The 16,297-nt window shown below is 38.7% G+C and overlaps 2 protein-coding genes and 1 non-coding gene across 4 annotated transcripts in view; 2 read left to right on the top strand and 1 right to left on the bottom strand.

Annotated features, from left to right (window-relative positions):
- LOC134797078 (mitogen-activated protein kinase kinase kinase 11) overlaps positions 1–11,988 on the bottom strand; it is a 122,310-nt gene extending 110,322 nt beyond the window's left edge. Inside the window, exon 1 of the mRNA XM_063769302.1 lies at positions 10,939–11,988. Coding sequence (XP_063625372.1) covers positions 10,939–11,626 — 688 coding nt within the window. The 5' untranslated portion in view covers positions 11,627–11,988. The remainder of the gene's footprint in view (positions 1–10,938) is intronic.
- A 1,117-nt stretch (positions 11,989–13,105) lies between these two features.
- On the top strand, positions 13,106–13,177 carry Trnaq-uug (transfer RNA glutamine (anticodon UUG)). Its single transcript has one exon. It is a non-coding gene; the product is annotated as a tRNA-Gln (tRNA).
- A 77-nt stretch (positions 13,178–13,254) lies between these two features.
- LOC134797040 (protein PALS1) overlaps positions 13,255–16,297 on the top strand; it is a 222,126-nt gene continuing 219,083 nt past the window's right edge. The window contains exons 1-3 of one of the 2 annotated variants that reach the window (XM_063769250.1): positions 13,255–14,057; positions 15,525–15,619; positions 15,760–15,780. In XM_063769250.1, coding sequence (XP_063625320.1) covers positions 13,922–14,057; positions 15,525–15,619; positions 15,760–15,780 — 252 coding nt within the window. In that variant the 5' untranslated portion in view covers positions 13,255–13,921. The remainder of the gene's footprint in view (positions 14,058–15,524; positions 15,620–15,759; positions 15,781–16,297) is intronic. The other variant, XM_063769254.1, reaches the window with a different exon arrangement.

Genomic DNA, 16,297 nt, shown 5'->3' with positions numbered 1-16,297 from the left:
AATAATTATGCAATTATACGCGTGTTGATAATTATGTGTGTTTATTTTACCACTATGTAAACTAATTTTTAGTTTTCTTTATTCATTAATGTTTACTCAGTTCCCCAAAAGACTGTGGAATGAGGGGCAATTAATTTACTGTCGTTTAATTTTGTTGTATTATCAATTTATTAAATCAACATAATTATTCAATTATTTTTGTTGATATCTCTACGCCCTGTTTTAAACTTAGAGTTAATTTGGCAAAATCTTTCCTCGGTGTCTTACTGTCTTATTCATGTCACAAAGTATTAAATTCAGCGCCATCTGTTAGTTTACCAGGGTACTCGATAGTGGTAGCACATATTTGAAAAAAGTTTGCCCCTCCTTCCTAAGTAGCGCCATAAGATTCAGGGGCAAACTTATGTCAATCGAGTGTTGTGGCTACCCCCCCTTTTAGGGGTTGAATTTTTATAGCCTATAACCTGGCCGGGGATTTTCTCGACAGATTAGTAAAGTTTTCATCAAAATCCGTTCAGCCGTTTTCACGTGATGCGCGTTCAAATAAACAGACAAACAGATAAACAGATAAACAGACAAACAGACAAAAATTCTAAAAACTTTTGGAACGTGTTCTGTTATCGATTCTAAGTATCCCCACCTAACTTTTTTTCAAATATCTTCCATGTACAGACTTTCGACCGTCTTCAGCTTTATTATATGTATAGATTAAGACTTTCCAAACGATTAAATTATACGACTGCATAATAGTTAACCTCAAATCGATGTTTTTTTGTTATAAAAGTTTAAATTTAATTGAGTAGGTCAGATAGATAGATAGTAATACTCTTTTCTCAAACATGCAATGAAATATTGATATTATGTTCCTTATAATAGGCTGCGAAGTATGACGTTTCAGGTGCGGCTAGGACAAAAGGTCGTTAATGGAATTTCATACACATCTTGCAGGCCTAGGCCGGCAAAGTCCTCTTTTTTAATTTTCATTTCACAGATATTTGTGACACAGCATCGTGGCATTCTTTTTTTTTTTTTTTTCTTTAGCCTATTAGTGTGTCCCACTGCTGGGCAAAGGCCTCCCCTCTTTCCCGCCATTGGCATTCATCCATAAAAAAAAACTAGAGGCAGTATTTGCTTTATGGTTCGTAATGACACTGCCACTACGCATATAAAAAAAAGACAAAAAACAATGTTTGCTATAATTTGCAGTTGTATTTGTATAAAATCAACATGAACTTAATAAATATTACATTCTATAATTTTAAATTATAAATTTAACTACACAAATAAAAACATTTAAAATATTTCATCTAAACGTTAGCGGTAAAAAGGTCTACTCAAACACGCGTAGTTATATTTTTTAAATTGTTATGGAGGTAAAGTTGAAAAATATTCATCCTGTTTTATTGGATTTATGGTGCGTTGTTGATTTTTTGACTTTAATATGAGTTCCGAGGAAATAATGAAATTAATAATAATTGTATTTGTAGGTGTTGGAATTGGCAGCGTAAGCAGAATTGATTTTAATAACTTCCTGCCTCTGCCGCCAAGTCAAAGACGAAGTATGTATATGGTTGCTTATGGCAATTTTATTATTTGAGAAACTAAGAAAAATGGCTTACAGTTTATTAGAAACAGTTTTGTGGCATATTTTAAATGAATGTAACTACAAATTCGTCAACACTTTGGAAATTATACTTATTTACTCCATGCATAAAGCAACGATGTATGTGAAACATGATATGAACATGAAAGACTATGTAAACTTATATGACGAAAACGACAGTCAGACGGATACAAGGCGAAAAAATCAAAGATACATGAAAATATACGGGTAGTAAAAATACACGACTCGTTTAAAACATACGCGTGATAATGGTATAGGTACGTGTTGGTTATATTTTGGGTGTAGTTTACTTTTAGTTTTTTCTATAAATAAAACTTGGATTTCGTGGATTTTTTATTTTATTTATTTCATTGCATGTTTGAGAAAAGCACTATACATACCTCGGCGGGAAATGGAGTTGCCCGCGCTCAGACCTATTGCTCAGTATACTCCCAAAACCTCCCTGGCAACGGGAATGCACATATTTTTTGGGAATGTATAGTTATTAGTTAGTTATTGGTAAGTTGTGTTTATTGCTTTTAACTTTTTCAATGGTTTTTGTTTCGACTGAGCTCCAAAAATCGGCATTATTAACCCATTGAATGCCATGCCTAATATACCACGAGTCACGACTCTAGCGGTCAAAGGGTTAACCTTGCGGCATCAGTGCATCTGAAAGTCAAAGCAATCTGTCTTTAGTCTGTATGATACATTTACGTTCTAATTTGTCTCGGTTACTAATAGAACTAGAACGACATCATTAAATATTCATTCAATTTGTGACATTCATGAATCTTCATCTCTGTAGGTACATGCATATACACATATGTACCTACCTTGATGCTTGAAAAACCTTCGGATTTCGGTAATAGTGGTAAGCAATGAATACTCGAACATCGTATCAACTTTTTATACGTCATTATCATCATTAGCGCCACAATTTTCTGCAATATACACGAGTTTAACATTCGTAAAGCCATATAGAATGGTTGTCGAAAGCCATTCCGCTTTTTTCGAGTGTAATTGACATTATCGAAATAATAAAACACGGTCGAGCATGAACTATTCATTTTTACGATAGTTTCATTAAAAGTTTCGTAATCTTAATTGGTATGAAATGTCGGGCCATTATGAAGGCCTGTCGAGAATTTTAACGAAGAAGCCACTTCAGAGGGCCTACCGAATCGAAGTTCCCAAATTCCGAGCATCTTTCTTTTTTACGCCAATAAAGGCGTAATTAAAGTGACAGAGATAGTCGCTCGAAATTTGCGAACTTCGATTTACGCGGGTATAGCCCGGGGAGACGTGAAAATGTTGCCAAAAAAAAAAACCCATTACCTCATAGATAGGGAGACATCACCAAACTATATAGGGTGTATTTTTTTGGGTGATCTACAGTCAGCAGCAGAAGTTGTTAAGCGGGCCAGGTGTTCAAAATGATCGTGACGCGACTTAATTGTTAAGAGAATAAGAGCGTGTCAAGGTAATTTTGAACACCTCCTCCGCTTAGCAACTTCTGCTGCTGACTGTACAAAATACAGACAGATTTTTGCGTAAGCGGTAGGTATGCAGCCATATTTTTACACTTGACTATACGTTGCGGCCGAGTTATAAAAATGAAAATGAGATGAAAAGCATTTATTTCGAGCAACTATGGACTCATACAGATTTGTTAGGGTGGAATCACATCTGTCAGCATCGAGCCGCATTTTATATATGAGAAATTGCTCGTTAGTATGAAGATGCGTACGCATCGAAAAGCTGAAAGCATGCGCGTTCCTAATGTTAGTACCTAATTAACTATTACAATATATATATACACTGCTGGAAACATGCATTTCGCAGCAGTGTCTCATATACGGGCAGTCAAGTCTGTCCGCTATCACACACATCAGGATCAGACACACAGGTTATGGTCTCCAATTAGTAATTAAAAAAAAACTGGTATAAAGACTAAAGGTCATTGCACACAGGATGCTTTAGCGTATGCGTGTGTGACGTCTTTTATAACGCTTCATATACAACACGCTAACTAAACTTTTATTCAACATTTTCTATCTTCTTTAGTTCTCGATATTGTAACCCAATTATTCGCAGCAGCCATAAAGCCCGGCACTCACTGGCGTAATTGAATCCCCCCTGTAATTAGGGCTCCGAGTTCGCCTTTGTGACTATTCATTAAACATTTAGCATAGTTTGGCTGGAGCGAGATGGTTTAACACTGATTAACGTATGTAGAATCAAAGAGGAATCTTTCGGTTAATTAAAACGCCTATGAAGCTTACGGTCCTGGTTTCAAATCCCGGTATGGGTATTTATTTGTGTGATGAGCACGGATATTTGTTCCTGGGTTATAGGTGTTTTCTATACACGACACACGATATATATATCGTTGTCTAAGTAGATACCCACAACACAAGATACAAGCCTTGATGTGGGGCTTAGTCAATGTGTCTCAACCCTATAACATTTATTTATTATTAAAGTCTCCGTCACACAGGCGCGTTTTGCGGGCAGCGCGTGAGCGGGGCGTGCCCCCTTTATATACAAAACGCTCACGCCGCGCTCACGCCCAGCCCGGAAAGCACGCCTGTGTGACGGAACCTTAAAACAATATAAAAATGAACTCGATTCTTTAAACTTGTTTATTTTGAGACAGTTAAGAGTCTCATCTTAATGGTATAGAAGAAAATATAAATTGGCTCCAGCTTACCGATGAATCCTTGCGATGTCACCACTCAACTGTAGAGTACCACTGAAATACAGCTCAGCTATATTTTCTCAGAAATCTGTAAAGCAATTTGTCATACAAAACATTACCTACTTATAGAAAATCTGACAATATAATTTACGCGCATCAGCACAGGATCTAGACCCATTTAGAAAATCCACTCGCATTGCATTATGTCAGTGGGGAGACACTCCTGACTTCGGGCAAACTCGGCTCCGTTCGGCTCAGCATTGCTCCGAGCAATTATTAAGGGTTGACATTGACACAACTTGACGTCCCTTTGCGTGCACGACCACAGATAACATAATTACTTGAATTTTGACAACCCTAAATAGTCGAAAGGGAAGTGCCATAAGCTAGAAAGGGATATCATGATTCGACCCTGAATCGCTGTCAAACTTCGGTTTTGTAGGAAGTGTCCTTTCTGTACGGTAGTACTATTACTTATTCTGTGATTATGATTATGTACATTAAAGAAGATTTATTTCATTGAACTAATATGAACCAATTACACGGACTAACCACATGGAATCTGATGCAAGTTGAATTCGTCATTTAGTTGAAAATCTTCTTAGCGTATTTTATGCATTGATGTGTTCATACGCTATACACGATTAAAGACACACCTACGAATGTTTACCCAAGACAATCACCGCACATTTCTGGTGAAAAATTAGCTCCGTCAGGCGAAAGGGTCCCGAGACACTTTCATTTTACTTAGCCGACGTGGAAATTGGCAAGACGAGTCGGGTGTTCCACTCGCTCACATAGTAGAGGCGAGTCTTCTGTTTATAGTTTAAGATATAATTTGGAACACGACCGCAGACGACGTGTCGCGGCGACACGACTGGTTTCTATGTATCTATGAAATACCATTCGCAGTCAGTTACACGAAATTAGCGACGACACTTGTCTCCCGACCGCAGATCAGTCGTGCGTCTCACACTCTGCATTACGACGCTGCCGTTCTGTTGTCGGGTTCGAAATCGTAACATAGCGACATGACGCCACGACGTCAACGCGGACACGTCGTCTGATGCTGTCGTCTGCGGTCAGGTTTCAACTTGTACCTGTCACTGGACTAAACTTGTACCTGTACTGTCACTGTACTAAACACTATGAAGTGCCGGCACCATTGAGGTGCGGAAGCATTTTCTAAGAGATGTCGTCACCTCGACTCGAGAAGCTACTGGAATGACATCCACAGTCGGAAGCTTTTACATGATTGGATCGCGAAAAGGGGTTTTCACCCCGTTTACGAGGGAGGAATAATGTGGTGTTTAAATATGTATCTTTGTTATGTAATGTTATTGTTATGTAATGTTATTGTTATTATTTAACTTGGTGTAATGAATCAGTCGAGATTAGGGATATGTTGTATTATGGTGATTTGGTAATCAAATAGTGGGGAAAGCAAAGTCTATAGAACTTGATTTGTGTCGATTTATTTTACAATGGGGTTGGCCGGTGGAAGTTTTTAGCAGATGGCGCCATCATAGCTTGCCCTGTCAATCCCTAGAATTGTGTCAAATTTTTGTTTTTTTAATACCCTGGATGCCAGCCCTTTAAGCCAAATCTCATAGAAAAAGGGGCAACCTATGATGGCGCCATCTATGCAAACGTTTGACAGTTGCCAACCCCATTGAACACTTCATTATGCAGCTAAACCTAAAATGTAAGCTCTAAGCAAGACGCGTCGTTTATAACTTATAACACGCTGTATATAATTTATAGTAGATGTAAAAAAACTTAATTCATAATAATAAAGTTAACAAACAAGGAGTGTGTTTGTTGTTAGGTTATTTACACACAGACATGCACACACGCATGTACATACAAATTACATGTGTGCGTAGCTGATAACTTGCTGCTGCCTGTACGCGTACAGTCGATCTCAGTCATCTCACATATATGTACACACTTTTGCACTTTAGTACCTTAAAACAATAAGTTTCGACGTCGACTGTACAATTATCATATCAAAAGCATAATTTTTACCTGAGCTTTTAAACGCAATGTTTAACAGATAGAGAATATCTAAAAACCGGCAAGTGCGAGTCGGACTCGCGCACGAAGGGTTCCGTACCATTACGCAAAAAATGGCATTAAAAACACGTTTGTTGTATGGGAGCCCTACTTAAATATTCATTTTATTTTGTTTTTAGTATTTGTTGTTATAGCGGCAACAGAAATACATCATCTGTGAAAATTTCAACTGTCTAGCTATCAGTGACACAGACGGACAGTCGAGTCTGAGTAATAGGGTCCCGTTTTTACCCCTCGGGTACGGAACCCTAAAAAATAGGACTGCCTACTTATTTTACCAAGCCAAGCCTTGAGAAAATAGGTAAGTATACAAACAATACATTTTGTAAGTTTTTGTCTCAATCAGCTGCATAATATCGTGTAACATTACAAACGCTGATGCATTTATAATTTAACTGCATTTATGCAGAAATAGGCGTTGCACAAGATGCGGCCCATTTAGAAATCACAATAGGTAGCCTAGATAGAGCACTAATTGACCAAAGCACTAACTTGTTCAACTAGTTATGGTGTTTAAGTCTTATTGTAACAGCTGAATAAAGCCACAGTTACGGTGGAATTATTAAACAAGGAAATGACAAAGGGCCGGTACAAATATGGAAGTCAATATTTATTTGATTGCTATTGTACTTTTTTCCTACTTTTTGTTTGACGCGCCGGGTAGTGTTTAATGTAATAATGGTGTCAAGGATTTTATTGTGCATGTGAATGTTTGCTTAATCGATGCATTCATTATTAAAAACGATGCAACAGTTGAATTATTTTCTCAGCGTCAGTAAATGAATATATTATTACTTTTAAGCGAGATCAAATGTATCTATCGGACTAGGGGCCCGTTTATCAAAAGATTTTTTGATTAATTGTAAGAACTGTACCTAGGGTTTGCAATCCGGATCCGAAATGTATGAAATTATCCGGATCTGGATCCGGATCCGCGGATCTTCCCATACATTTCGGATCCGTCGTGCAAACTCTAACTGTACAGTCGCCATCAGATTTATCGGCGCGACCAAGGTGCTCACAAATATCTGAACACGCCTCTATTGTCAAGGCGTTAGAGTGCGTGTTCAGATATTTTTGAGCACCTCGGCCGCTCCGATATATCTGATGGCGACTGTACCAAATGGCACCTAAAGGTTCCGTCACACAGACGCGTTTTACGGGCGGAGCGTGAGCATTTTATATGTCAACTGTGTGATGGAGCCTTTATACTATTTTTATGTTGGTATGACAAAAACAAAAACTTTCAGAGTTCCTTGAACCTTTTTTTTGTACTTATATTCTAGTATTGTAAGTAGGAATTTTAAGCACTGGAGTGTTGTTTATGAGAACTTTCAATGTTTTGTGTGGAAAACAAATTTGTCCAAGAATATTCTTAGCACTTACAAGATAAAAAGGGTATTCATTAGCCTAACATATTTGTGATAATGATTACCTTTGCATTGTTAAAGAAAACTACACGAATATGTCAATAAACGTTTTATTGCCCTGAGATTTTTTAATAATAAAACACATAATGAAGCTTGTAAAAGACACATTATTGTTTCAGACTAGGCCATTTTTTTTATCCTTGTAACCATCAAATTAACACTTTCAAAGTATAATTTGACAACAAGAATAAGGTTCAATGATGTGGGTGTTCACAAAAGACCAGTTAAAAATAAGACTAGCATTCTTCGTACAAGGTGCGTAATTGCGTATCTCATATTGATTAGGTGCCATCATACAAATGAGGTCTCAGTTGCATATACATTTTCTCAGATATATAGAAAAAAAACCGGGCAAGTGCGAGTCGGACTCGCGCACGAAGGGTTCCGTACCATAATGCAAAAAAAAACAAAAAAAAAGCAACAAAAAAAAACGGTCACCCATCCAAATACTGACCACTCCCGACGTTGCTTAACTTTGGTCAAAAATCACGTTTGTTGTATGGGAGCCCCATTTAAATCTTTATTTTATTCTGTTTTTAGTATTTGTTGTTATAGCGGCAACAGAAATACATCATCTGTGAAAATTTCAACTGTCTAGCTATCACGGTTCGTGAGATACAGCCTGGTGACAGACGGACGGACGGACGGACGGACGGACGGACGGACGGACGGACGGACGGACAGCGAAGTCTTAGTAATAGGGTCCCGTTTTACCCTTTGGGTACGGAACCCTAAAAACTAGCCTGACTGTGTTAAGCATAGATTGAAAGACTATAATATGTTTTCAAAACATTGCCTACTGGGTGTTCACAAAAGACCAGTTAAAAATAAGACTAGCATTCTTCGTACAAGGTGCGTATCTCAAATTGATTAGGTGCCATCATACAAATGAGGTCTCAGTTGCATATATATACATTTTCTCAGATATATAGAAAAAACTAGCCTGAATGTGTTAAGCATAGATTGAAAGACTATAATATGTTTTCAAAACATTGCCTAGAGTAGACACTTCCCGGATGAGCTCTAAAGAGAATACCTGCAGATAGTAGAGCTAATATTAAGTGAACTTTTTGGCTTGGGCTGGTGGAGTAAACTGATATTAACTTGACTATAGATGGCAGCACTACACCTACAATCGAGCATGACTTTAAGCGGAGCTTAACTGTCCAGGGCTCGGAACCGGTTTTTTTAGAAGACCCTAAATAGCCCAATATTTTTAATTATTTTATGCTCTATACTCTATACGTAGGACTGAATCATGTATTTAGGTAACATCTTCGTCAAACATATTCCATTAAAAATTATATAATAAACCAAAGAACGAAATAAAACGTAATATTATTATTACCGGTAATTTTTGTATGAAGTAAAAACCGGTTCCAAGCCTTGTAACTGTCTACATTTTTAACAGTCTCTGGTGTCTACTAACAAAAGCTGATGTGGGTGGAACAATATGCCACAGTATTGCATAAGGACCATAAAAATCCTGCCAATGGACAGATGTTTGACCCCAATTATAGTAAGCTTTGATTAATTTGATTATTGAAGGTCAGCAAATTAATTTTGATGTTTACCAAATATGGATATTATTGGTATTTCTCGATGTTAGTTATGGTCAAGGTAGTCTTTATTGATTAATTAATGATTATTTGCCGGAGGAAACATGAAAGGTGAGTGTTTATAATTATCGGCTCATTCTGCAGAGTTAACAGATTTAGAAAAGGTCAATCTTAGTTGTAGAAGTAACATGATCATAAATTATTGAGTAAGCGATAGCAATATTTGGATATTTTTTTTAGTTTATTTATTTTTAACCTTAACTCAAGTGCAACATTTATTTTATTGGCTAGTTCCAATCATATTTTATTTAACCATTTTTGATGCGGCAATCAACTCACACTCAGGGGACATCCACCAACCTACAAGGCCTCTGCCAAGGATTTACACAGGCGCCTATTATAAGGATGGCAAAATGGAAAACCCTGGTGCACAAACAATGTCCTCGTGTAGTCGCAACCCTCAGTCACACAGGATTACCCAGATTTGTCCCAATGATATACAATGTTGGGTGGGTTGTATAGTGTTCCAATAAAACCAGACATTTCTTGTGTCATTGCTACAAGCAATTTGCAAAGCTTTTCGTGTCTCCCACTGTTATGATGATGCAGCCCCCTTAGCCAAACCAACCAAGGGATCATACTCGTCAGTAAAAAAAACTAGCTTAAAGTCCGAGAGCAAAACAAACACAAAACATTGAAAAACCATGTAAAAAGTCCTCAAGTAAAATACTAACAATAATATAACAAATTCACTTGTCACTTCACATTCAATTTGCCAATTGGCGGCGAGATAAGGTCAATTGTTTTGACATATTTACATCATTGATAAGTTCCTTATCATCGGTGTTATCTGAGGAATGCGGGGACTTCCTGAGCCTTGATAGATAATGGTTTTAGCCTTCCAATCAGGGTTTAAACGTCAGACTATGGCAGATGACTGAACAGAAACCCATAGGATGGCAAATCCTTGAAAGGAAATAGCGTTGGATCGGACTCATACTCCATAGGCCGGACAGCCATCTGGCCAAGCAGGGTCTCCGCTAGCATTCGGCCGGCAGTAGACGGTCGGGGAGGCCTTGTATTACATGGCGGTGATCAGTTGAGAAAGAGGCTGGTTCAACTGGACTTGGCTGGAAAGAGCTGGAAGTAGCCGCTCAAGATCGTGACAAATGGAGGATTCTTCTGGGAGCCCTATGTCCCTAATGAGGGATAACAGGAATGCATCATCAATCAGGGTTGTTCTGTAGGTATTTGGATGTCTTTTCAAGGGTAAAATATAGCAAACAATTAAACATTTATCTACAGAATAACATTGAAATGTTATGTTTTCTTTTTCCAATTAGAATCAATGGTATTTTCACAATATATAACAGCACCTCTGTTTTTTGTCATAGGCTACTGTGACTTTTATTAATGAGATGAAAAGTTGTAAACAAACGTTGGGGCCTAAAAACAAAGTTTTAATCACTATATACATAGGCTAGGGCTTTGAAGTCCCGGGATCAACTAGCAAGTTATTTAAACCAGCTAAATAGTTTCAAAAACTTAATAAATAATAAATCCACTTACCGTTAGAGCTTTTGAGATCCCGATGTATAAGTGATATAGGTGCATCCACATGCAGATACGCCATCCCGCGGGCCACCTGAATGGCCCAGTCCACCAAGATGCCTGGCCGGATCTTCCTGCCGGACAACACTCGGTTCAGCGAGCCCCCGCGCGCGTACTCCATCACTAAACACAAGTTGGGCTCCTCCAAACACACACCCTTCAACGACACTATATTCTCGTGCTGCAACATCCAGAACAGCTTCGCCTCCTGCAGCACACTCTCCTTAATAACCTCAATGTCCTCGTTCGCGTCCTGCCGCGCCGCTTTGACCGCCACCACCTCATCGTTCCAATAGCCTCGATATACCTTCCCGAAACCGCCCACCCCTATCACTTCTTCCAGTTTCAGCTCCGAGAACGACACTTGCGGCGGATCCACATCCCCTATAACCGATGTCACCGCCAGAGGATCCTCCTCGGTCACATACTGAGCTGGGAAGATGCCTATTCGGTCTCCGATCTTTCCCGTCCACCACCCGTCGTCTCCCGAGATGTTGGGGTCTTTGGACAGGACCTCGACGATCTCGCCGCGGCGGAGGGTCAGCTCGTCCCCGCCCTGCGCCTGGTACTCGAAGACGGCGGTGAACAGAGACAGCGACGGACGTGCTTCCTCGGCCGCCATAGCCGCGCGGCCCGCCGGCGGCATCAGCCCGGCGCGCCCATCGCCCGCGCCCGCGCTCACGCGCCCCGACACGGCTGCGGCTCGCGCCCACCCCGGCACATAACGCACGACGCCACAAAACAACGACGCGTTTGGTTATGATCACGGTATTATTCCGCCATCTTTGTTTCCCACATTGATCATGGCGGTTCAAACGACGATGGTATTGAGGTTTACACTTGTTTTTAACACACGCGGCGAATATATTCGGAGTCACTGAACACTTAAACTTCGCTGCTACGGTGTTAATTATTTTCCATTCATCTATCACGTTATCAGATAGACGAAATGACAACCTTACCACAGCGAAGTCAGTGACAAACTGACGTTTTATCGTCAGTGTTGCCATAACAAGATTTACTTTTTCCACACTAGGCGAAAAAAATTGCACATTTTATGTAATTGAGAAATCAATGTTTTTTAATCGACAATTCGACAGTCAATTATTATTTATTTTGGAACGACCATAATATTTATAATCTTAAGTTGCGAGTGTTAATTAACTAATTTTTAAAATTTATAGGGAGCTGTGACAAAGCAGTGTTGCTTGTTCAAGTTTACAAACACCTTAAAATCAAAGTTTGCCAAAGTAATTGCAACCTTGCCAAACACGAAATATCTAAACCAAAAGAGAATGTATAACATCTCATTTATCGCAACTATCCAACATAAAACAAACATCAGTATAAAACAAATATATTATGTGTCCTACGATTAGTTTTATATAAAAATTACGAATTTAAGGTACAGTAGGTTCAGTCAGCAGAGATTTTAAGAAATCGTAGCGCTTTTTTAGATCACAATATTCTAGTACCTAATTCGCTCAATAGAAAAAAAACCACGAACATAGGTCTAAAACGCACCTAAAAATTGTAACAATTATTTTTGCAAAAGCTAATTACAAGAAAATGCTTCTAAAAATGCGCAATGTTATTTATGATCGAACTTATCGATTACTTTTGTTTTGAAAAATTAAATTCATAAACATGATATTATTCGTGATCCTGGGCACGCACAGCCATCTCGCTCGCATGAGCGAGTGTAGTAGATAACGCTCAGTGAGAGTGAGAGAAGAACCTCATTAAAACAAAAAGTGAATGTTTATTTTGGGTGGTAAAATTTACCCATTTTTTGTATTTTTTTTGGCCTGGCAACATTTTATTACATTGCAAAGTGAAATTCATAGATGGCGCTAAAAGCTTAGGAAATGATACAAAAACAACAAACTTCATGGTCATAGTAACTCCATCTAGGCTACGTATTTGGAACTGATTTCCTCAAATAAGCGAATGAACAATGTATAATATGTAGTTATAGTGATGTTTTTCATACATATACGGTATGTAGTGTTTTTTTAAATTTTATGCTGTGATAAAAAAGTTAAAATACAACTCAAAAATTTAAAATTATTTCATTCATTATCATTGTTTAATGTATTGCGTTATTTCGGCCCCTTCAACATGAGGTCCCATGGTGTAATGGTTAGCACTCTGGACTTTGAATCCAGCGATCCGAGTTCAAATCTCGGTGGGACCTTGATAAACAACCTTTTTTATTTCTGATTTATTATTTTTTGCAGCTACGATAATCGTTAATCGTAATTTCAGCGTTAAAAATTATTGTCTCCTGTCATCTTAGAAATGTTACCGGGAGCACATGGAATAGTGAATGGCGGCGTATCTGTGGGAGTTAAGGGATGCTGGGAAGGGAGCATTATTGATCGTGCGAAAATGGGATGGACGTATCCATTCGCGCTGAGCACCCAGTCCGCGGACGTGGGACCGTCGTCTCAACCTCAAAAACACGCTTTTAGGCCTTTAACGTTAGTTTAATAAACCGAAATAGCACAAAACGGTCCCCGCTGGAGCGTTCGCGACTCAAAAACCAAAATGTTAACACCGCGCGCGTTTGAAAAACCCACAAAACCGAAACACCAACTAGAAAACCAGCATGACCAGTGATCTGAAGTATCTTCGACCAAAAATCTCGTCAATACGCTTAAATATCAATAATTAGACACCAATGGCTTGCATAGAGTAATAGAAAATCATGTGTTTTGAGTGCCGTGTGCTGTAGGGAGCGGACGATAAAGTGACATGGCTGAAGTATTCTCGCCTGGATAAGTGAGATATGAGTTCTAGCATAATGTGTGGGATAAATTCATTTTCTAAACGTAAATTCTGTTTAAAATGGTGCTGGAGGAAGCGTTGGCCTAGGCTGGCGCCGCGTGAACGTTCGTTATAAAACTAGTTTAGTATAAGTTAAAAAAATAACCTCAAGATGAATTCGTTTAATGCCCCGACTACCCAAATAAACGCAATAGACAAAATGACAACAGTAAAATCGAAATCGGTGGACCTGGAGGGATATGTTATTATTGTGGCTCAGACCAAAGATAACAAAGTCAAGTTGTATGGTAAGTGTTTTAGCCGGTCGAATAACAGTACTTCTAGTTTCCCTATTCGTTAAGACGATAAACGTAGTCCCAGTTTCCTCCCTGGATATTGCAATCATGGAAAATATTCTTACAGATGTTTGGTAAGCATTATAAGAATTATGAGCGAAAAACAAATTACACACAAATTTCTTTTATGTCTACCATACTTCATTTGTAAAAATTGATGCAAGAAATAAAAGGATTTTTTATTTTTTTTATCTTTTATGTAATTAATAAAGCGAAAAAACAGGCTTAGCTTACTTAGCTAGCTCAAAGATATATATAACTCCGTAACACTCTATCCTCTCTGGCTAGGTTATTAATATCCAGAGAGGAGAGGAAAATGAGGACTACGTTTGTGTGGATACCGGTCGCCCCCTTTCCTCTTAACAGTTTCTAAACTAGTGGTAGTAGAGTAATATTTATGTTGTATATAGAATTGTAAGATAATATTTTAAATTCCCCCAAATTTGTCTAAATCATTTACTTCTGGGTATACCTACGTAATAGTACATGAATGGCAAATTATCTAGATCACATCTAGATATAGAAACATACTGACATACTGACAAAGTTGTTTGATCGGCCTTACGTACCTTTTTTTAAAAGACAAAACCTCTAATTTTAATATAAAAAAATTAATTTGTTATTGCTGTCAGTCAAAATGTCATTTCTCGTTGTCATTTCTTGACTGCCGCTTTCTATTTTAAAAATTAACGAAGAATTAAAAATAAAGTAAGGCGAGGTAAAGGACATTAGTATTTTAAGGCTCCTCTGAAGTGAAGAAGGTGAAGAGGAGCCATTAGATATATCCACCTTAAAGTATTCCAAGATATTAAACTTAGTTTACTTAGGCCCACTTGCACCATTCCACTAATACGGGGTTAACCGGTTAAACCTGGACTTACCATGGTTACCAGAGGACAATTTGACACTGGGTTAACGGTTTAACCGCGTAACCCCGGGTCAGTGGGATGGTGCAAGTGGGCCTTACTGTTGCTACAGTAGAAAGCGCTTCCTGTTTTTAGTAGATATTTTCCGTTTTCAAAATTTCCCCACTTCCGAAGTTTACACCATACAATTAACCTTTTAACCGCCGTAGACTGATAGGTATACATACATACATGTAAAAGACATACAATTACAATATTCAGCTAATTCCGCCGCGATCTAATAAATACGACAAACTTCGTGTAACTTTGTACCGGCACCGACACGAGCACGCTCGATGAAAAATTATAAGCTTCACTTACACCATTCTACTGACCCGGGGTTAACCGGTTAAATCTGGAGTTGCCATGGTTACCAGTGCAATTTGATTCTGTTAACGGTGTAACCGCTTAAACCCGGGTTAGTGGGATGGTGCAAGTGGCCCTAAGCGGTTGAAAGGTTAATTTAGACATAATTCATAGGTATATACCGTCCTCATACCATATTGTGTGTCAGGCTCCCCGTCCGCCGGGAACATGGACAACCTCGAGCTCGCCGACGAAATCATGGACGTGAACGAGACGCGGCTGGACGAGATGAACCACACGGAGGTCATCGGGCACATCCATGAGGTAATTACCCGAAACAGGGTAAATTTGCCCGAAACAGGGTAATTTTACCCGCATTCACTGGCATAGTTGAAATCATGGACGTGAACGAGACGCGGCTGGACGAGATGAACCACACGGAGGTCATCGGACACATCCATGAGGTAATTACCCGAATCGGGGTAGGTTTACCCGAAATAGGGTAATCTACCCCATTTGGCTAGATCATAGACAATTGCCAGCGAAATCATGGACGTGAACGAGACGCGGCTGGACGAGATGAACCACACGGAGGTCATCGGACATATCCATTAGGGGTCATCCATTAATTACGTCACACGAATTTCTAGGTTTTTTGACCCCTCCCCCCCTTGTCACATTTGGTCACATTTGGCAAACCCCTCCCCCCTAGTGTGATGTCACATTTTTTCTACGAAATCGCCAAATCGAATTAAGTAAGTACCTAAGTATTATTAATATTTTATCAAAATATTTTTGACGATATAAATATTAGTAATTTTATAACCCAAAACTACTTAGGAAAGAAAATTAAAAGAATAAAAACGATTATCGTTTTAAAAACTTGTTATTTAAATGTACAGCGAATAAAATAATTAAAAAAATAATTCGGTTACTGATGAAGTTAAAGTGACGTCACAAAGTTTGTGTCTCCCCCCTCCC

This window comes from Cydia splendana, chromosome 14 (assembly GCF_910591565.1).
Source record: "Cydia splendana chromosome 14, ilCydSple1.2, whole genome shotgun sequence".
Lineage (NCBI taxonomy): Eukaryota > Metazoa > Arthropoda > Insecta > Lepidoptera > Tortricidae > Cydia > Cydia splendana.
The sequence above is the reverse complement of the archived record's forward strand: the minus strand, read 5'-3'. Positions and strand labels throughout refer to the sequence as shown.